This window comes from Dermacentor silvarum, chromosome 7 (genome assembly GCF_013339745.2).
Source record: "Dermacentor silvarum isolate Dsil-2018 chromosome 7, BIME_Dsil_1.4, whole genome shotgun sequence".
Classification (NCBI taxonomy): Eukaryota; Metazoa; Arthropoda; class Arachnida; order Ixodida; family Ixodidae; genus Dermacentor; species Dermacentor silvarum.
This window is the reverse complement of record NC_051160.1, coordinates 15,573,041-15,596,187: the sequence shown is the minus strand read 5'-3', so window position 1 is coordinate 15,596,187 and position 23,147 is coordinate 15,573,041. Positions and strand designations below refer to the sequence as shown.

The window sequence follows — 23,147 nt, the reverse complement described above, 5'->3', positions numbered from 1 at the left end:
ACGTAGATATGTTTTTTTTTGTTTTTTGTTTTTTATCTGGGATAATGCTTGTATTTGAACAATTTTGCCACATTAAAGGTCACACATTGTGAAAAGTTCTTACCTTTTGCGATGCCATTTCTGCTTTCTTGAGCACACAGCTCATTCGCTGCTTGGGCAACCCTTTGGCATCTTTTTCTTAACTGACTCAGCTGTAGTGGTCAGTTTTTTTATTGGAGAAGCATGCAATAAAAGGTTTGTTCCCCATACCAGAACAGTGCACATGCAGACCTTTCCTGCATGTCTTGTGCATTGCATGTGGCACTGTCGTTAGCGATATTCTACAGAAAAAGCTCCAGAATCGGCTGATTTTGTTGAAGCATATCGCTGTATAGAAACCAACATGTTTTTACTTGGAGGCTCATTTTTGTGTGAGTTTACGAGAATGTAGCTTTTTAAAAAAGCTGTACAAAGTGGCGGATGTATTTCATTTTGTAGTGGTTTCAGACAGCACGCTAGAACTTGGCCGTGGTTTTGCTCTTGCCTCACCCAAGATTCAAAGCTGTATTTGTTTTGCTTTTTACATTTTCTGTGTTTCTGGAGGATTTTCTTTTCCTTTTTTTTTTCTTTTCCTTTTTTTCTTTGCCTTTTTTTGATGACAATTGCCAACGAGAGGCATAAGCCATGTGTGCACTTGGCTAGATTTTGCATCTCTGCAATCAGTGTGCATGCGCAATGAGTCAGCACCACTGTCACTGCCTATCACACAGCAATGTTCACCTGCCGGGCGGTTGCAAGAGCATCGCACGCCAGTTCATTAGGTGCACCTTGCACCAACTCTCCACCAATGGAATCTTTCAGCAGATTTTCACTGGTAATTTTGGTAAGTGTACATCCTTTTTGAAATATTTTCTTCTTTTTTATACATTTATGGAACATGCTGCCTCATTTTGAGACTTTGCATTAGCAGTGGCATGGTTCACGCGAGCAGACCATCGCATCTGAAGTATATCATTGCATAAAATGTTATGTTCTTTGTGTTCTGTGTTTTCACTACCTTTCTTCCTCCAACCACTCAGCCATCCTTTACTACTCTTATTTCCAAAAGCTACACATATGAATAGTCACCATTTGAAATTTTTTTCTTATAACTCCAGCATTCTCAGGCACATTCACCTGGCTTCAAACAGCAGGACACTGTCCTTTGAATTATCATTAATCTTTCGCTTTCCGAACTGGTCACATTCTTTGCTGTTCTATATAGTTTCATATCCAGAGTCCTCTCCATTGTATGGGATTCAGCCAATCACCTACATTGATTCATACATAAGAGCTGAGAAATTTCCTGAAGGAGCATTGTTATCATGACTTGCTGTGCCACTAGCAATAGCACGACTGAATATTTTGTGCAGTTCATATATTTTATCTTTCCTCTCACTTTTTGCTCTTTTTAAGTAAAGTATTGTACTTACTGGCTATTACACTTATCATGTTTTGCTTGCTTGGCATACATCTTTTTCTCGGTTTCTTTTCTGTTGTTTCTTTTCTGAATACTGACAACACTTTGCTTTCTCACGATGCTGCACAGATGCGGATTTCTTCAAGGTAATGGCTGCTGCCCTTGCAGACTTTAATGAACTCAACCAAATGCAGCCTCTGATGATACTATTTGAGGTGAGATATTGTCAGTCAACAAATGTGGTACTAGCAGTCCTTCTGTTGTTGATGTTTCTGCTTATACGTGTGACCATTTTCAACCGTAACAATTTCTTTGCTTTGTGTTTTGAACTGCCATGACACAAAGAAGAAAGACCACGCTAACATGGTGGTCTATTGCTACGGTCCTTATTTTTTTATGTATGTGTTCGTTTCTTAAGCTGCAGTTCAAAATTTAATTCAACTAGGGATGGTTTGATCAACTGAAGTTTTCAAATTAATCGAATACGGAAATAATTTTGTGTTGGAAAATAAGGACAGAATAGACGAAAGGGAAGAAAAGCTACCAATTAAGATCACTTCACACAGTGAGAAATAAGCAAAAGCTCTATTGCCTACTCACAAATAAGAGACAGTCGAAAAATTATTGCTCTTTATGTAATAAGTAAAATGAAAACAATGAAACATGCACATTCAGATAACTTGATGCAGTCATAAAGTTCCTATATTATATTACAATCTGCCATTGAAAGTTCTCTTTTTTCCAAAGGTGAATTAACTACGCAACACCATGCATCATTTCACTGATGCAAATGTGATGAGTTAGCTTCCAAGTGACGTTAACTTTATTCTAGATTTAAAATCTTCCAGACAGTGTAAAATGTAGGCTTATTTTTGTTGTTGGCATTGTTGAGCAACTGCAAGTTGTCGAAGTGCACTCAGAAAGCACTTCACCTATGTGGCAACAGCACCTCGTGTAGCTGCAAATGTACTACCACTTGGAACAGAACTTGCAGAAATGGCTAGGCGCTTTAGTTGAGTAAAAGCAAACAGTGGGTGCTTTGACATGTCACTGCCACTCTCATTTGTTTCTATGTTTTTAGCTCCAATAGTCAATCCAAAAAGAATGCTAAGAAATGTTGAAGGTGAAATTATCTAATATAATACAAATCAAATAGCAAATGAACTATTTGATTTTTATTTGAAATCTCAAGTGTTACAGATCTCATAGTTGACTGAAAGTTTAAATGAACAGAATTCAAGTGGATGATGTTGTAAACTACAAAGCATTCTTCTGATAATCCATAACCTACACGGCATTTGCACAGTGCCCAACTGTCTTCCCCACTGCATTCTTTTCTTTTAGCTCTGTCTCACTTATCTGTGAGCTGACTGTTTTTTCTTTTGTGTGTGTTTGCTCCACTCTGCCAATTTGTTAAGTTGTTGTCTAAGTTGTCAAGAGGCTCCTCGTTAACCATTTCAGTGTTTATAGCTCCTCAATGTTCCTGTCACTTCTGTTGGCAATAAATCAGGCAATTCACTGTGACATTGTGAATGATAAAGTCACCAGTAATCCTAAATTAGTGTTGTATGACCGGGTTTTGTGTGCCATTATGGAAATATATTGATGCTTTAATTGCTTAAATGAGATATTATTACCAGATAATATGTAATTGTGGATAGAAAGTGTGCAGTACTATAACGAACTACTCTCTTTTTTTTTTCTGCTTTAGGAGCTCACTGAACGCAAGCATGTGGCTGGAGAGCAGCTGCTGCAGGTATGTGATGCCTCTAGCTATTTGTGAGGTACCCTTAGTCGTTATTAGTGCCGCCCAAGTAACAATGTTTCAGCGACTGTTTTTCAGCAACTTAAAGGCAGGCTTACATGCCTTTAAGCAACCATCACATCACAAGCTGGAAGATTGTACTATTGTGCCTTGCTTGAGTTCATTGGATTGAAGGGGTCCTCGTTCGGACTGAAACATTAGTGAGTTCTCTTCAGCTGGTTCTTGCTAAAAGCAGCGTAAAAGAATACTAGATTGGTAGCTTATACTTCCATACTACAATATAGATGGATGTGGCGTGTTGTGCCTAATATGTTGAGTAGCATGAACCTACTGTGTTCCACCAGGAACTGCCACCACTGTACTGTAGAGTGAAAAGTATATACTTGATGCCCTGCAGAGAAGAGGATTTCAACTCAATTGTGTGCAACATTTAGTATTTCGGAATGCCACCAGATTGTTCCGAGAGAAATATTGCGCCTTCTGCTTGGATTTCATTGTGAGGTTGGATTTTCAGAGGGATGTGCGTTGACAGACTATTGCGTAGTACACTGAAAGAGAGCGCAACAGGCGGAGCAATTGCCTGCCCAGACTGTCAGGCTAAAACTGCCCGTTCCAACGTTGTCACCACGACCAAGAGCGGGTGCAACATGACGGTGCCCCCCCCGCTGTGCAGGTGCTGGGCAATGTGGCCACCTACCTGGAGTGCCTGCCTCCCGAGGGGAATGCGCTCCTGTGGACCGCTTTCTTGCCACAGCTGGACGCTCTGCTTAGAAAGCTGCTGCTGTCCCTGCCACCCGCCGCACCCCCCTCTTCTTCCGGGGGCAGTGGTGGTGGCAGTGCTCCCTCCGGCGCGGCTCCCCTGGGCACCCCGCTGGAGCCCCTGCTCAGACTGCTTCTCTGTGTGCTTCGTGTGCCCACTGTCAACACGTGCAAGGTGCGTGCGTGCGCGTGTGTGTGTGTGTCCCACGTCTTGTCGTAGTGTGTCAGGGCTCGCTGCAACACAGTCTGTCTGTATTCTGTTCCAGTCTATCTTGGACCCATTCTCGAAGATACTTAGCTACGCCATCCAACACTCTCTCATCCAATACCAGCAACTCCTGGAACTGTGCCACCTATGTAACCGCAACATGTCGAGGGTGAGCATTGATTTGTACGGGCACATGTACAGTTGCTGAGCAAAATATAACAACTCACGACAAAAGCATTGTAATTTTTTATTGACTGACTCGAGTATGCGACTGCTGCCTCAACACTGCTGATGAAATGCTGTCTTCTTCCTTTTTTTTTTTCATCTTCAGGAGAGAGATAAGCTAGTCTTCACACGAACAGTAGTTTTCGAGCTTGTACAGGCACTCAAATTCAAGTCTGCCATTCCTGATGAAAACTTGCTTGTTCTTGTGCAGGTAAATCATTTGCAGTGTTTGCATTTCCACCCTTCTTCTGTTTAATATCTCTTCGGTAATGTACATGGACACACGTTTTCGTTCACAGTTTGTGCTTCAGGATACTGGTGGCGTCCTAAGTCCAAATGTGATTGTTGAAGACCTTTTACTTCCCCAAGACCTCCAGAATACTGTGAGTGCTGATTTTGATACCTTCTGGTGGCAGATGATGTTCAGAAGCCTTGCCTTTTTTTTTTTTTTTTGACATTGCCTTTGCAGTACAACACAGGAGCGAGCGAGTGCATGCGCCAAAATCTCAATGAGGTGCTGGAATTTGTGGCTGATGTCCATGCTCTTATACGTATCAAGGTAAGAAATAGCTGTGAAAATCTGTTTTAGTTCTGTGCCTTGTTCTTGCCTCTTTCTTAATCTTAGCATGCATTTGTGCACGTGTGCTGTGCAAGTGAAGAAACACTGACTGTGGATTTGTTGGGAGTCCTATTGTTAAAGGGTCCCTGAAATGGTTTGGACAAATTTTGTACCCACGTAGTGTACAGCCACAGTAAAACATTCGCACCACAATTTAAGTGAAGCGTCTCATAGTAAGAGAACTACGGTCGATTACAACTTACTCTTCTCCCTAGCCCTGCTTTTCCTCTCAACTGTAATTCTTTTCTGCACCCAGTTAAAAATGCGCGCCAAGTGTAGCATGGTTTTCCGACAAAAGTGGCATCGTGGAGATGGGATGTTATCATGTGGTATCGAAAACCACCAATGCATGCGCCAGTCAACCCAGTGGTTGCAGACTACAGTGTGCTGCCAAAAGCTGGGTTCACCAGATTGACTTCAAGTGGGCGTCAAGCAATCGCATTGTTTCACCAAATCACTCCGTCTCACTGCACCTTTTTTCGTTTCTGTGTGTTCTACACAAGATAAGCCTGGATTAAGGGGTTCTGAACTGTCATTTTGAGAATAAATCATTCAATCAAATTTTTATTTACCAAGAACTATAGGGACACCTGGAAAAAAAAAAAAAAGCTGTCGCAGCAGCTTGATGGTGGCTCAGGGTCCATTACATGGCAGATGTATTTACGAATACATAACATTTTCTGCATGTAGAGCATTTACCTTTACTTTCCTTCCATTCCACAATCTGTTCCAATCCTGTATCAGATGAAGATATGCACTATGTGAGGTGGAAGGGAAAGGCTAATTTATTGTTACAGGAAGATGGCTTAATGTGCTCAGCCTTCGACAGAACAATGACAGCGAGGGCTGTGTCCATTACACCGGGCTTACTGCCATGACGTCACTTTCAGTGGGAAGTCACGCTATATTTGGCATGGTTATTGAACTGGTTGCACTAAACAAAGACATAATTATTTCTTGTGTGCGGGAAGATGTGTGGCATCATGCCATAATTAGCTGATCAGCACCTATCCAACTAAGGAGAAAAGAGGAACAAAAATCTTGTGTCAGATTCTTTTAGCCCCCCAAACTGCTCGGACCGCTGTAACCGCGGAGCAGTCTAGTAGCTGTTAGCCAAAGCCAGGACATGGCTATGATGGAACTTTTCTGGCTCACTTCGAACATGGCGCAGAGCAACTTCCATGGCACAGCGAGTCGTCTGAACGAAGAGACCTTGGGAGGACAAGTGAAAGCGGGCATGGCCCAATACCTGGCCTTAGAGATCACACGGGGAAATGGCAGGGATAATCGTGCAATTGGGAAGTACCTGCCATGGCTGTACCATCCACCCTCCTCATTGCAGCAAGGGTATGTCTCTGCCAAGTGCTGATTGCATGGAGTCTTTGTCGAGGGAATGAAAAAAAAAAGAAAAATAACTGTCTAGAGTTTTCGCAATGCAACAATTCTTTATCTTCTAATCATTTCTGATTATCTACTGTGTCAAGTGGCCTATCTAGGCAATATTGGTGCCATTGGTGGGCAAGTGAAGTTTGGTTAATGCTATTCCAACCTAGGTTTTATGTAGATTGACATGACTGTAAATGTGCCATATTTTTCTTGTTAGTTACAACTAATTTTAATAAATCATAAAATTGTTCAGGAGGTGTACGCTATAATGTTTTGAAAGGACTGGTGTTGCTCTTCATTGCTTCTCTGTTATAACATTCATGTGATATCTTAGTTACAGCTTTTGTTTACAAAATGTGTCATGAAAAAGAGGAACTGTGGTGAAAGCACAGTTTGGACATGATTATGATTCAATTTTGAGCTAAATTACACAGTGCCAGGAGATGCTGGATGATAGAAAGACAACAACGTGGTTGCATTTTGTCTTTGCTCTTCCATTCCACTGAAATGTAAATTTAAGTACATATACTGTGGACCCTTGTAAGTCAGTATGGACAAAACTAACTGTTTTATGTACATTGATAGTTTTACTGATGTAATTGTTATTTTCTCACAAACATTACTTAAACCAAAAAGATGATGAAATCAACATTATTTCATGGAACTCCTCACCAAGACTGATAATAGTATGCCTCATAAGCAGGCTTGAAATGTGTGGACAAGTTAGCAAGTCAAAGTGTTATCACCAGGTTAGCTAGGCGTTCCATCTTGATTAGATTTGATTTGACCAGCCACTCCTTCATGCTGTAAGGGTGGTTGTGTAGTAGAAATGAGTGCTCCAAGATATTATGCAAGTGCAGTTTGTCTACCAGCTATTTTGCCAACCTTCTACTAGCTTAATTCATGGCACAGCATTCCGAGGGCAGAGAGGTGCAAAATGAACCAACTTTAGCTGTCACTGGTAGTTGAATCTAATTCTCCAGAATAGCACAGCCACTCATTGTGGCATGTTTTCGCCTATACTGAAGGGCTTGGATATTAGCCCAGTGGTCATTTCCTAGGAGGCCATTCTTGGTGTAGGGACAAGGCTGAGAGAACATGAACCCTTTCGTCAGCACAAAATCTAGTCTGCTTTATTTCTGCTCCCCACTCAAGGGACACAGTTCCTTGACACAGCAGTGTCGCCACACTGACCTGAGATACGACTGTCAAGGCCAATGTTTTTTTTTTTTATTATTTCTTTCTTTGACAGATTTTTTCAATTAGGCTCTTTACTACATCGAGCTTTTTGATATAGAAAGCTCCGGAATTAAAACAAGTTCAATGTTTCTCTCATTTACTTCTAAGCAAGATTTTGTTGTACAAGGAAACAGCAATGAAACCTTACCAAATTTTGTTTGGCAGGATCTGTTATGGTGTAAGAAGCCCTAAGAAATGACACATAAGGCATAAAGAGTGCGGTTTACTAGTGCCAGTCAGGGCAGTTGTGAGGTCAAGCAAACACTGTGAGTGACAAGACGATGGGCTTCTCACGCAGTCCCAAGGAGTTCATCGACTGCGTAGCGCACATCCGCCTGCTTTCATGGCTCCTGGTTGGAGCACTGATGCACAGCGCCCTGCTTGGCAACACTGCAAACCTTGTGTGCCAGCCCATACCACTGGAAGCCAATGGCCACATAGCCGACCACATCCAAGTCATCCTTGCTGGCTTCGCTGAGCAGTCCAAGGCAAGGATCGCAGTACTACATACAGCAGTGATTTGTGAAAGCATTGAGAGTAAATTAGATCTTGTGTCATGCAGGGTGATGAAAGGATGACATTTGTGAGTCAGTGACATTAAGAAAAACTCAACCAGAATTGTTGACGTGAAATGCAAGGATGAGGCTAAGCAAGGAATTTGACACCAAGCATAAGACATCCGACTGTGGCACGCAAATGAAAAACCTATACCCACTTGTGTATAATTCACATTGACTCAAATACTTATGCGGTGTTTTCTCTCAGCATGAACTTTAGTGTATATATAATTTTATGAATTTTGCAGCGCAAAAGTAAAATGTACTAACAATATTACAACTTGCAACACACTCTTAACGGTGTTGGGGAAGTATTTACATAGGGGTGACATATTTCGGTGGTGGTGAGACCAAGCATAACCAGTGTGTACTTGAGATGTGCAAAAGTAAACATTTTCCGTCAGCCATGCACGTTCACTGGCTCCACCGTTTCCACGCAGTCTGCCCACCAGAGAATATCAGTTCAAATAATGTGTAACTAATTACAGTACGTTGTATGCAGATCTTTCGCAGCATTGTCGCATATCAGTTTATCATGTGACAAAATTTCTATGAGCAGAACGCCTGCTTTAGAAACAGCGCCATGCATTCGCATGTTTTGCAAATCGAAGTGACTGCAACTTACGTCTCTCTTTCAGGCCTCTGTTCTCCACATGTCATCATTGTTTCACGCATTCATCCTCTGTCAGGCAAGTGTTGTACTAGCATTCACATATTGCTCGCCAAATACATTTAGCTTTACTAGGGGCACTAGAAGTGAATGGGAGAGGAACAGTCTACCGCTACATAACTTCAGTATCCAACCAGAGTGCCAACGTGGGCAGTCATTGCACAGGCTGCTGGGTTGGCGGGTTGGCCCTCCCCACTGCCTCATTCATCACTTCCATTGTTATTGAGTTTTTGTGCTGTACTATGACTATAGAGTCATAGTATATCATAATAAAACTATTGAGTTTTTATACTATACCGTGAAACAAGGGACGGCTATTGCTGTTCTCCCATGTCATGTGTAAGTGATCACAAACAGCCCTGTTGGAGAATTTGGCTGTTGGCTTACTACGGCTTTTTATTGCTTCACAGCACCAGCTTCTTTTGCCATTTGGGTGTGTGCAAGATCAAATGTTTAATTGGTGGATTCCCAGCTAGCCATTTTGAATGCCTCAGTTATATGTGCGATATTCCGATGAATTGGCATGGAGAACATGAAAGGGAAAAGATGGAAATGACACACTGGAGAACATGTGCCATCATGTGCAGAGCAGCAAAGTTCTGCCATGCGTCAGCCAGTGAAATTCACTACTAGTAATTTCCCAACTAGCTGAAAGTGTCTTGGTACGGGTGCTTTGCTGACTGGTGGTGACTTTGTGTGCAGCTGTGGACCATGTACTGCGAACACATGGTGTCGCTGAACCCTCCTGGCAGCGAACAGAGCCAGCTGTGCACCCTGACCTTGACGGACTTCTGGATTAAGATCACACCTGGCATCCTTCAACTCGTGTGCCATTCTAAAGTGGCAAGTGCTTTTCTGAACTTTGTGAATTGCACGAGGACATCTGCCACGTGCCATCATTGCTTGTGAGAAGCATTACCAAAGACTGGTTGTATTTCGTGTCCGAACCTTTCCCTATAGGAAACACAAGCCCCATAGTCGCAGAGAACACTATAATGGTGGTTCACAGCTGTGGAAGAGAAAGCAGAGCTCGGAAAGCCAGTAGAGAGCACCACAAGACACGTGTTGTATCTAAGCTGTTAGGTAGAAAGTTGTTTAAGAAGAGTTGCATGGTGTAGTGCCTAGCAGTAGAGCAAGGGAAACCTTTATTGGTCACATCTTCATTGTTCTGGTCAAAAGCTATTAGTATTTTATTTTATTGCTTTCTTTGATTTCATGTCCATAGTGCTCCAATATTTGTATTTTGCTGGGGCATTTACATATTTAGGCGTTTTTTGATGTTGTTGTGCCCGCTTAGCTAGATACGAGACTCCACCTCATTCGAAAGGTTATTATCTTTTAGAAGAGGGGCACTAATTGACACAAATATTGGCCGTGAAATTTAAGAATGTAAACTTTGCCTTCCATTTTCTGTGTCAGTAATCAACCTTTCCTGCCAAATAAATGCAAACTAACTTGCACAGAAAGTCCACAAAGAAGACATGTGCCTTTCCGAAATAAACAGTTGGAAGTTAGCGTCATGTGTTGTCGTTTCTATGTCTGCCCTCATCTTTTTTATGCTATTGAAGTTCCCAGTATGCTCTTAAGTTTCCTTTTAATAGTTCAAGGAACAGTGCCACAATTTCAGGCTAGTTGTGCTTTCCATGCATCAACAGTTTTTACTGGCGCAGACTGTGAGTTCTTGTTTTCCACTAGGGGACCTCACATTGGTTGTGACATGACAGCGATTGTGGAAACTATTCAGTGCATTGTGGCTTGGCAGATTAATTGAAAGGGCCCCTCACCAGGCCCCATTGCAATTTTGGATACACACTGGAAGCTGTAAAACGTTTTCTCAGAAGCGTTTTACCGAAAGGATTCTTTTAATCACTTCATCATTGGCCAAACCTGCTGAGGGGCCCTTTAAAGGTACCAGCTAATCTGCCAAGGTATAAATCAGCTAGAGACTCATTAGCTGAAATGTAAAGCTGGCAAAATATTCTTCAACAAATATAGGTTCTTTGAAGGGAGAGTTTTGAATGCTGGTCTAATTCTAATCTGAATGATGGATGACCACAGTTGAGGATCGAGACATGATAGGTATTGTTTTAAGTAGCAGTGCATGAAAAGTGTAATTGTGCAGGAGGACTTCTCCACATAGCTCCATCAATAAGAGGGTCAAGCTCTTGATCAGGAAACGGAGCGAAGGCAACATTGTAGGAAAGGGGGAACAGCAGGTGTACCTTGCCTTGTCCCTTTTATTGCCATTTTACTGGCATTGTTTCAGTCTTGTGATTAAGCTTGCTTGTGAACTTTAACTTTTATTGAAGTTTCATTTTTGCCACTGACAGTTGTAAAGACAGACTATGCACCTTTGCTTCATGCTGCAGGTGAATTGCAAAACCTACAAGGCAGCTTTCTTGCACTGTGGAAATTCATGCACCATGACTGTGCCCCCTGTCCTCATTGCAGTTGTTATGTGCAGTGTGGCGTCTCATGTATTTGACTTCTGCGAATGCCTGCACTGCACGCCAGAAGCAGCTAGTGACAGTGTCATTCAAGAAGAAACAATGGAATCTAAAGGGCGTGAAAGATTCAGTCAAGGGCCTGCAAAGGAATCCAGCCCCGAGCCTCTATATGCAGGCGTCTCCGGAAGCTAAACACATGCTAGCAAATACTACACTGCACATAACATTTGCAGCGAGGATGGGCTGCGCTGCCATTGTATGTCGCATTGCAGAAAAGCTGCCTTGCAGGTTTTGCAAATCTATTGTGTGATCGTGATGAATGCTCCAGCTCCCAAATACTCAGTTAGGGTTCTATCTGCATGTGGTCTTGGAACAGATGAGTGTCTTGACTATACTGCTTCACGCTTCAGCACGCATTCCCTGGCTTCCCACTGGCTTGTGTGTGTATCTCGCTTCATTGGTGACTGTCTATGTTCTGCTTCTCTCCCTTCTCTGCTTATTTGCTTCCCCTCCTGGATGCTTGCAGGAAGGCCATTCTCAGGTGTGCACGCCATATTTGTCTTGCTCAAGTTGTTCTTCTGACTGTGCCTTCTTTCATCATGTGTGCCCTCTGCCACTCAGCGACTTAGCCCACACTGCACTGCCAGGGTTGGAAGAGAACATAGCTAATGGTCATTGGAAAATACTTATCCTGTAACTAAACTGCATAGTATTTTCGCGACAAAATAATTGCCTAACTGGTGTAAAGTGTGTGACAGGGCACCGAAAATACAGCTGATGCCGTGTGGTGATAAAACAGTTGACAATGTTAGCTGTGGTTTATACCAAGCAGAACACATGTACACGAAGTGTGTTTAAAACTGTGCCACTGTGAAGTTATCGAAAGCAGACACACAGTGTCACAGCAGGGGTTCAAAGACAGCGTCTGCAGAGCTAGGATCTATCAAGAAGGTTTTGGTGGTGATATTAGTGCACCTTCACTTTAGCTAAACATGATATAAGTTAAACGAAAGGCCTCTACTGTAATGAGTGTTTATATGAATAACAATGTAACAGACCAGCTTCAGGTGTACCTAAGTTTCATGCATGTAGCACAAATGCCAGTGGAAACAAGGAGTTTGGAGGGAGAACCACTACCATAGGCAGAGTGTTATTATGTGTGAAGGACCTCCACATATAATGACACTCCAGCATTATATGTGCACAAACTAAAGGATATGTAGAGATCCTTTCAGATCTTTACATACCCTCTATGAAAAAAAAAAAAAAAAAAGTTTCTTTATATGTGAAAATCCTTCCACATATAAAAACCTTCTTTATTTCGTTCACTGCACACAGCACTATATAGGAGTATAAATAAACTGGGCAGCTTGCAAATGAGCAAAGATTGGAAGGTCACCACCGCTCCGGGGTGGCTTACAACATGTGCTCAAAGCCTCGCATAGCCAATATGCCTTGACTTTTTTCCATCACAGGCAACTTCCAATAGTCATGTAGTTACATATTTAACTATAATTCAATATTGAATACTCATATCAGATTCTTCAATCTGAAACAGTGTTCAATTTGCAACTAAAACGTCAAATATTTGCACACTCCTAATTAGAATACAACAGTACTCCATTGTATTTCTGGCAGTGGTCACCTTTCCTTTCATGAATGTACTTTTCATGCGACAAAAAATGTGTCACTGGTTACTTGGGAGCTTGTAACCATTTTTACATAACCATTAGTACCTACCAAGGAGAACTTACTAAATACCCACCTCTTTCTTTTTACAGTTGGCAGAAATGGTGAGCCTGCATTTTTTGAGCTTGATGGAAGCATTGCTGGAATGCAACTCTACAGTCCTCGCAAGGGTAAGTGTGATTGATGTGCATAAGGAGCACTGCCTTCTAATTATGTTTTGGCTCACTTTTACAGCTCCTTCCTATGTGGACACCAGTACTGTACAGCTACCAGGGACAGGTAAGCAGCAGTGACAGCTTAGAGATGCTGCTGTGCTTGCACTGGCTTAAAGCTAGCTGAAGAGGTGCCCTAATGCAACTGCCATTGCTCTAACTTTCCATTGCTGGCATTCCATGTGCTAGATGGCAGGTGCTCACGTAAGAATGGAAAGTCATGGCATTCTAAAAATTCTCAAATATAGAATGTGTACCTTTTTTTAAGTTTTTGTTTTAAATCCTCTATTGCAACGACTTGCCACAGCTATCTTTATTTCATGATTGAAACAAAGGCATATCTCAGATATCTCCAATTACTCGTGTCCTGCGTCGGTGTGACATTTGTATAAGAGCACTTTAGGCGGAATTTTCCTGTGCATCATCAGATGTAGCACTGATGGCTGTGTGTGCAGGCAATGTTTCGACTCTTCCAGATGTAGTATTCCTTGATGGATACTCGAAGTCAACCTTACAAATGACGTGACAGTTGGCTGGGCTGCCTCCAACCACTCAGTTTTATTACTTGAAGCTCGGTACATTTGATTGCTCAGCCTGCTGACACATGCCAAGCAAACAAACAGCAAAAAGACACATTCAGAAGGCAAAATAAGTTTGTGGGAGCGCACTGATTCAGTTTGGCGAGTTTCGGTTTTGCCTTCGGCGTCTGGCAACCATGAGTGGCCCTGGTATGCTGCCGGAGGGCGAGGCCAAAGTAAACATGATTTCAGGTTACGCGGGGCCGCGGATAGCAAACCAGACAGTTTCGAGGGGAACAAACGCGCTTGTGGGGCCTCTACTGGGCAGTCATGTATATCTACTGTAATAAATAGTTAAACAGTTCAATGTTACCATATAATTACGCTCTACAATTAAGTTTGTTGCATGAATTCTGGTCTTAAAGGGCCACTGAAGAGGAATAGCAAATCACTTTAGTCTGGTAAAGCGTCCTTTCTGAATTCTTATTTTATTTATTTGGCAAAGTATTACTGGAGAAACGAGCATAGATATAACGAATTACCGCATATAACAAAGTAAACATGAAAGGTCTGTAGCCGATATGAGCGCCTAATGAATATATATGCTTATTGCGAATATTGGATATAACGAAGGTATTTTAGCGTCTGATATGTGACTCCTTTAGAATGAGGCTTGTCTTTATTTTCTCATATTTGAGCCATTTTCGAGTAGACAGATTTCTCCAAACTTGCTAGTTTGAGCCTTCAGTTCCTTCAGAATGAAATGTAGTCCTTTTTTGAGCACTAAACAGTTTTATACCTGAGTATACAGACACTGATGAAGTCTGTAACATCGCAACTAACTGGCGCAGGAACTTTGTTGGGTTGCTACCGATCTTTCATTTTTTCCTCCTTTCTGGCAGCCTCCTCTCATGCTAACAGAACCATAATGTACAAATTCCAGCGAAACCTAATATAGTTAATACTCCTCTTTTGTGTCCCTTTAATAACTGTTCAAGCATTAGCTCACATGTTCTCTTTAGGGTACTTCCTTATATGTGCCAAAGTAGTTGCTCAGAAACGATTACATAAAATATTCATACTGATTGCGAAGTCCGATGCCTGTGGAAGTGTATGGAAGTGGTTTAGTTATGTTATTGCCACCAGCTTGCGAGAACATTTACACATATGTGACATATAGGCCGTTATGTCATCACAGGCAACAAAAAGCAACCATGGAGTGTGTTTCGAATACCGTGAAATGACAAGAAAATCTGGGATGCAGCACAAACATGGCAACCCACCACATGATGTTGCATCTTCATATGTGCTTGTTTTTTATCATAACAAACTTGAGTGGATGGTCACTTTGTCAACATGTGTGGAGATCCTACTTCTGGCATCTAACTAGGGTATCTAAACAAAAAACTGGTTTTTCATGTTCGTAACATACCAGTCTGTAATAAGAACCAACTTGCAAAGTAATTGTGCTCTTGAGTTGCCTTTAGCTCTCAGGATGAAATTTTAGAAGTGCTTACAAACCTGAATACTTCCTCAATATCATCATTTTGCATGAGAGAAGCACGCAGTAGAGTTTTTACTACGTACTGTGAAAGTGCTATGTTTCAGTGCCCTTTAATTTACACCTTGAAAACAACCAATAGGCCCTTTTTTATCACCAGCTGTGGATAGCTTACGGCCAATAACAGTGCATGTCTTGATGCTGCAGTTGCCGAGCCAGTTGAAGGTGCGGCTGCAGGCTTGTCTCGACTGGCTGCCACCAGTGCAGACGCGGGAAGAGGCCACCTTTGTGAGCAGCAATTTCCTGAAGTGGCTACAACGAATCCAATTCAAGATGGGCCAGATCGAGCTTCAGTCCTCGGCTGCCACTCAGTTCTATTCTGTCTGAATTCTCAGTTGTGTCTTCCACAGGTGCCACACAACCCGGTGACACACCAGTCACTCATTTCGTAGGCGTGAACACTACGTGACTGTGATTTTGTCAAAACAAGTTGAATACGCATTTAAAACATTTTTCTTGATCAAAGTGAGGGAACAGTATTGAAAGAATGATATTTAACACTGAATATCAAAATAAGAATAATGGTGTTGGGCTGATTAACTTTCAGTACTCATACTTACCTATCAAGTCAGTGTGAAAGAAACTGATTAAGTAACTATATGCCTTTTATGCCTGACTGTAAGGGGGCATGAGCAATAATGCGTATTAATAGCACAGAAAATCGGGAAGGTTTCATTTTCATCATTGTTGCGAGGCACATGAAAGAGCTAATTTCTTGATTGTGCTTGTGAAAAAATCTCCAGACTAATGACTTGTAATACAGACCATGGATGGTTTGTTCGTTCTTCTAGCCTTTGCAGACCTGCAAAGCTGTTGTGTCAACGTTACGTTTCACTTTCTTTTGAGGGATGTGCAAGCAAGGCACAGTGGTAAGGCAGCCATTGCAGAATGGCATGAAGGTGTTTTGCGCATCCCTAAGGCAATTGTACTTGGCAATTTTAATTGCTCTGAGTACAAGTGATTTTGGGACAAGCTGTGCATTGCCGTTGTGCAACAGCCCAAGTAAGTGTTCCAAAAGGACTGATATGACACATCTGTTGTTTCGCATTCATAGCCGCATCCTTTGAGTTGCATGTGGTGGGTGTGGTGTCTGTTGTCATTTCTTTTAGCCAGGTCCTTTTTCAAGAGATGCGAGTTGTGAACCAATGAGAGAAGCGATGAGGACAGCAGGGCCATAAGCTATGTGTCATTGGCCACTGACTTGGGTCGTAACCTGGCCCTTGTGTCGGGAAGCTTGCTACCACGAAGGCACTGTCAAAGGCATTTGCCAGATTGCTTTTCATAGCTACATGTAGGTCAGATGCTTTGTCTATATATACAGTAATTACGCTGCTTGTTTGTTCTTGCACAAACATGTCTGTTAGATATTACAGCTTGCACTTAACGCTAGTGATACGTTATAAGCTCGCCTACGCTTGGCTGCTGGGAGCTGCCAGTTTTCCACATTGTTGAGAATGATGACGTTGTGACTGAAGCGTATGGAACTACAAAGTGGAGGAAAGAGTTTTACCAAACGGTGCCATGTGGGTGGTTGGCTGCCGTGCTCAAATGTTACACATGTTATTGGCGTGAATACTGGAGAAAGAATGTCGGCAGGCTGAGCTGTAACCCACTGTTCCACAAGCACTGGTGATACCTATGGTTTCCAGTGACAATAGATGGTCTCGTGACCGTTACTCATGTATACAACACCACTGGACAAATACGGCAAGGAAGGCAAATTTATGTGCCAATGCAAGACATCAGCAAAATTAGCAATTCTTTTTATATTTTATTAACTATGCTACAAGTTACATTTGCCTGGAAGTTGAGTAAACCATGCCTTGGCTAACTTCATTTATTGTCATGGTTATGTATCTGTGCAAAACTTTAACAAAGGTCCTATGGCAAAGAAGATCCAAACATAAAAAGATACAGATCATGGAGGCATCTGTTTATAGTTCTGGATCCTGCTAAACTGATCATTATGTGTGTCAGATTTGCAACAACAGTTGTATGAGTCAGTCTATACTATTTTTTTTTTAATTTTCACTCATTATGTATTTCACTGAGATTTCCTTTTCTTTCTACTGATGACATGCCCTGCCTGTCTAGTTATGATCACTTACAAAAGCCTTAATTAGTGCTCAAAAGACATAAAATGCTTTTGAAACTTGTCTGAATTGTTACTAAAGGCTGTTTCGTATGTCGTTTTGCGATTCTCAGTGGTTTTTGCATATTGTTAGTGGTGTTGTGATCTATGAGCGTTGCATCGAGTGTAACAAAATGTTACAGGCAGCAGCTATGCAAATGTCATTTTGGTATCGTTCGCGTTGCTGTAGTTGCAGCTTGCTTGTGGTGATATATTACTGGCAGCTGTCAATTATGTATCAGTCATAGGAGTATCATGCAAAATAAAATGCCTAGCTGGTGCATACTATACTTTTGCCTTTGCTTACGTGTTACATGTCACTGATGCATGTAATTGGATTTACATAATTAAGGCATTAATTTGCTTCCAAAACTCCACTGCCTTGCAACCCTGCCATGCCAACCATGAATTGCAGAACACAACCCACCACCCCTTATTCTCATAATGCCCCGAACTGTTTTCTTTCAGTGTGTGAACACTTATGAAGCAGTGATGCTTAAAGAGACACTATGAAGCACTGATGCTTAAAGAGACACTAAAGAAAAATACAATTTGAGGTGTGTTAGTAAATATGGCTCATATAATACCAAAGAGGCCACTCTCGAAAACAGTAGCGCACCCAGGATCTCTGCCAGGACGAGGTTGAATTTGTGTATGGGGGGGGGGGGGGGGGGGGGGGGGGGGAGCAAGCACTTTGCATAATAGGCAATTTTCTTGCTTTATCCAGAGGAATCCAACAGCAAATGAAATTCCTAATAATTTTAACAATAATCTCACTAAGGATGATGCCAATGTTTATTTCTTCAGCGTTTTACTCAAAGTAATTTATGAGTGAATGAATAGATACAAGACAGTGATAGAGTGTTTTTGTTAATCAGAAAAATTCGACCTCAAGCCATAGGTGCCGACTACGGGAGGGGCCTCCGGGGCTCGAGCCCCCTCCGGAGTTTTCCCAGGGGGGACAGAGCCCCCCCCCCCCCCCCCGGCGAGCTTTAAATTTTTTTGAAAGTGTTCACGGAAACACCTTGTATATAGAATTCACTCAGCAACCGAAATGATGCCAAGCTGGATTCACTCAAAATCAGAATAAATAGAAGTCTAGAAGTCATGCGCAGCAGCGCTAATACTCGGACTCAAATTACTAAAAAATAAAGAGTGCAGTTTGGCGGAGAAGGCGAAGCAGTATTAGTGATAGCGAAGTAGAAGACAATTACAAGAAGGCAGATTTTTACCATGCAAATCCGTTTAAGGATCGCACCCGTGTAAGGGCCGCATCCCCAACTTGACAGCCAATATTAAAAAAAAAAAAAACATCCAACCCAGAAGCAATCGCGTTACATGCGCTGATTCTGATCGGGCTCAACAGCGACTTGTCGCACGCAGTGTACTTTCGCGCGTTGCTATTGGATGTCGAGAGGCGGCGATTGCGGAGGTTTATGGCGGATTTCATACTCGTAGTTGGGAAAATGAGGCCAAATGGCCTGGTCCCATGAAATGTCCGTCAAAATCGTGAAAGAAAAGTGCGGCCCTTACACGAGTCTATACGTTAGTGATAGTGGCCATATAAATTGTAGTGAACATTAATATAAAATTAAAATAGCAAGCATAGTTTAATGCACAGACCATGTAAACCTGTAAATACCTCACTGGATTACCTCGAGCACTCGCTTTCACAATGCAAGCATTATGAAGAACGCCGGCAGTGGAGACGAACGGTTCGTACAGCCGCACGATTCACCACAACTTCGAAAATTATGTTCATCATCATTATCTGCCTATGTTTATGTCCACTACAGATGGCCTCTGTCACTGATCTGCAATGACCCCTGTCTCTTAGCTCTGCAACACTAGGGACGCGGAAAGACAGCCCAGCAAGGAAGACAGTGTGCATGAAGTTAGCAGCCATCCCTGCTCGCCCTTTATCATTGCACCCACCAATGATTACCAGCACACGGGCCGCATAAGTGTCAGCTGCACACAGTCATCCACAGCTACGGCAGGGCTAGAGGAGCAGACGTGCGCTCCCCTTCCCATTCGCGTTTGATGCGTGACCTACAACTAACCCGAATATTGAGCGCGTGGGAAGATAATGCCCATCAAGCCACCATCCTTTTCGGCTCACTGTTACGTGCTTTTTCCCGCACCCATAGTGTATGGGTCGCTCATTTATATGGCTTTTGGATTTAATACGGAACATGACGGCGACGAAAATAGCGAAAATTGCTTTCGCCATAAAGCGAGAAATAGAAAATGGTTAGCAAAGGGTATATATATGGGACGTAGGTTTCTGAAAGCTGGTCGGGCACCAGCCCCCCCCTCTGGAAAAATGAAAAGTTTCTGCCTATGGCCTCAAGCGACCTCCTGAATTGTAAAGACAATGTGAACAGAGCACTGAAGTTACACGTTGGAGTCGAGAAGAAGCTTGGTAAGCCGGAAACAAACATAAAAACGAAAGACGAATGGAGACACCATCTTGGATCTGCACCAGATCGCCGTGACTTGATGGATTTTAACGCCGTCTGCTTGGGCCTTGGTAATTTTTATCGTTGAAGATCTAGACTACATTGTACTCTAAAAGAGCCAGAGACTTAACTCTGCAAGTTCTAATAATCTCTACTAAGCCACAATGGCCTAAATACATAGAGTTAGTAGGTTATATTAAATATATGAACTCTATGCCTTATACAAGAAAATAATTTGATAATCCGTGACGTCACATTGAAGTAGGAGCGCTGGGGTTTTTGCGCAAAATCCAATGAATGAAACTCTGCCGTTTGTTTTATCGGTTAATTAACAGGCTACGGAATACCCTAACCACGCCCCCCCCCCCTCCCCCCTCTAAATTTATGTACACCAGGGATCGACGAGCGCTTGCCGCGCACATAAAAAAATGGGGAACGTGACAGGAAAAACCGCAGCAAGCAATCGACGAGTTCCGCACGGACATGCATGACCTCAGCGACAACCATAACTGCTGATCCCGGAGGCCCTGTGTTGCACAATTCTTTTTTCGCTTGCAAGCTGTAGACCTGAATGCTCCAGCACTCCAGGCCGCCATCGCAAAAAGAGCTATGTCGATAGCATTCTGTGACTTGCTGCTCGCAAAATGGAGCGCTATCTAAATGGTCCCCAAATAGAACGTCAAAAATAAAGTAATTGCGCAACGTTGTGGAATGAAGTTTTTGTACCTGTAGGGTACCAGGTGGCGCCACATGTAGCAGTTGCGTTGCGGTGGGCTGCGTTTCGCGCGTTTTTCGAGTGTCCCGAATCTTCCGGCGGCGGTGTTTGTGCAGACACGTGCAGGCGTTGAACTGTGCTTTCGGCACACACACAAAAAAGGACCATAAAACCCAAGTGAAGACCAACGCTGTGAAGACGGCCCTGTGGAGGCAAGTGGCAGCGATCGTTCTGTCCGGTGTGCAAGGTAATTCGCTGTTGCTTTTGAAGCTTTGGTAACGTGCAGCTACTGATGCAGTTATTGTTTCGAACAGACGGTGTGTCACCGCTGTGAAAAGCGGAGCGGGAGCCGAGGAAGGGAGCTGGCGATTGTTCCTGGCCGTTTTTCGGGCTCTGAGCTGTGCTCCCTGCAGGGAAGCAGACATAGTCTCTCCCTCTCCTCAAATTCTTCTGGGACACCATGGAAACAAAACCGTAAGTTTAATAACCCGTTAATGGTGTCGCACAAAGGAAAACGTGTGCATCGCCTCGCTATATTCAAGACTGCATGTCGGTGCGAGATTCTCAATTAAAAGTAAAAAAAAAAAATGAATAGGATGATAATTGACGTAGGGCTGTCCGGTCTGCATAAACCCAAGGGAATTCCTTTCTCGTTCGTACTTTATAAGCATGGGGGAAAATGCAAATTTACCGATTTCCAAGAAATTCAAAGCGACTCGTCCCTTTGCTTTAGTGCTTCTCGCATACAGCCTAGTAGCTCGAGCGAGTGCCCACATTCAGTCCGGTGTTTTTAAAGCTACAAAACTGGGTTATCTGCAGGTATTTCATTTCTACAATGTACAAGTCATCACAGGCTTTTGGAAATATGCCGAATTTCATGCCTCGTGGTGGGGAATCTCATTCAACTCGCTTCATTCACCAACCACTGTTTTAGAGTCTTCAAACTGTTTCTGTTTGTCTAATAACGACGTTATGTCTCAATGCTAAACACCCTAGCTGTGGCAGTGGGCAGGACAGGATGGGTTTTATTTGCCAATTGACCGTCACTTCCAGGGATTGAACAGCAGTTTCGACAAGTAAAAGAGCAATCAAATCCATGTATATTGTATGTATTCAGGCTCAATGGGTGGGGCCTTGGCTCTCATTAGCTTTGGTTAGAAGCGTTTTAGTTGATTGTGCATTTCGTAGTTGAAGCATACACTTTCATCAAATGGTGCTATGGTATTTATGTATGACAGGCAAAAAATAGCTGTGTGGGCCATTTTTATATGCAAATGTCACTGCATGCAGCATATTTCTGAAAATCGAAATACTTAGCTTGGTGCTAGCATTGTCTTGCCGAACAGTGTGAATACGGCTTATTTAAAGGATTACAAACAAATTGCTTTTACTTCCGCATTTCTAAGCTTTCATATTTTGTAGTAAGGGAAGTCTTGTGTTCACTGAAATGTAGAATGTGCTATGTGTATGGGAATGACAATGTGAACTAGGATAAAAGAAAAGGATGGCACTGAAGTGTTATGTGTCTTCATCTGTCATGTTTTATATTCTTAGATGCATATTCAGGCAAGGAGGAATTGTACATTTTAGTTAATGAACTTTATTTTCGCATTGCTAAAGCTGTCTACTAAGACCATATGTACAAGAAAAATTATCTACAACAAGCACACATGTTTTTCTTCAAATGTATCAGCACATTGGACAACATTCAACTGCCTAGCCAGCAGCAGCCTGTCGCAAGCCAGGAAGAAGAGCCAGAAAGCATGTCCCAGTTTGGTCTTGTGGATGTTCTGGAGGCACACAAGTTCGAGAGAGAGGAGAATAAGTCGGTGGTGACGGGGGTGTCACTGCCATTAGTGGCAGCACCTGCACCTCGTTCACACGCACCCTCAGTGGCGGCAAGATCAGCTTTGTCCATGTGCAGAGAACGGAAGGGCCAGGCCACGGCTGCAGGTAAAAGAAGAAAGCGAAACAAAGATGATTTTCGGGTACAGCAGCCGGGGCGGGTGTCCCGTGCCCTGGAAGTTACCCGGCCAATGGATCACCACGAACTGTTCGCAATGTCGCTAGTCTCATTAATGAGACTAGTAAGCGCTGACAAGCAACTGAAAATGCGCATAGAGCTATTGCGTGTTATCGAGAAATATATGGATTAATTTTTCTTTCATACTTGGCTCTATCACTGCACCTTCATCGTGCTGACAACACATCGGCATGGGAAAAGGAACAGATTACAGACATGCATTGTTCACAGCTATCTGTTTCTTCTGCTCGTCCTTGTGCTTAATGCACCATGAAGGCACAGGGAAACTTCCAACCAGCCCATCAAGACGGCATGTTGGCTGAATATGCTTATTTTCTTTTATATTTATTTCCATCTCAGTTATATCACATCCCACTCCATTATAGTTGAACCCCCCACTCTCGTGCTCAGCAGCACTAAGCCATAGCCACTGAAGCAGTTATCTGCGACTAAATTTATGGCATTGCACATTTAGTTTGAATTCACGCGGGCTGAATGGTTGGTGTATGATAGATATCAGCTG

The 23,147-nt window shown here is 42.7% G+C and overlaps 1 protein-coding gene and 1 long non-coding RNA gene across 2 annotated transcripts in view; both read left to right on the top strand.

The window, feature by feature from the left end:
- LOC119458587 (protein unc-79 homolog) overlaps positions 1-17,714 on the top strand; it is an 82,476-nt gene extending 64,762 nt beyond the window's left edge. The window contains 15 exon segments of the mRNA XM_049670918.1: positions 750-862; positions 1,568-1,653; positions 3,150-3,194; positions 3,877-4,137; positions 4,229-4,339; positions 4,502-4,606; positions 4,695-4,778; positions 4,865-4,954; positions 6,186-6,361; positions 7,938-8,127; positions 8,835-8,885; positions 9,569-9,709; positions 13,095-13,172; positions 13,237-13,281; positions 15,441-17,714. Of these exon segments, the coding sequence (XP_049526875.1) occupies positions 750-862; positions 1,568-1,653; positions 3,150-3,194; positions 3,877-4,137; positions 4,229-4,339; positions 4,502-4,606; positions 4,695-4,778; positions 4,865-4,954; positions 6,186-6,361; positions 7,938-8,127; positions 8,835-8,885; positions 9,569-9,709; positions 13,095-13,172; positions 13,237-13,281; positions 15,441-15,620 (1,756 nt within the window). The 3' untranslated portion in view covers positions 15,621-17,714.
- Positions 17,715-20,650: 2,936 nt separating this feature from the next.
- LOC119457592 (uncharacterized) lies at positions 20,651-22,768 on the top strand. Its single transcript, XR_005193342.2, has 3 exons — positions 20,651-20,848; positions 20,916-21,075; positions 22,295-22,768. It is a non-coding gene; the product is annotated as an uncharacterized LOC119457592 (long non-coding RNA).
- Positions 22,769-23,147: the final 379 nt, after the last annotated feature.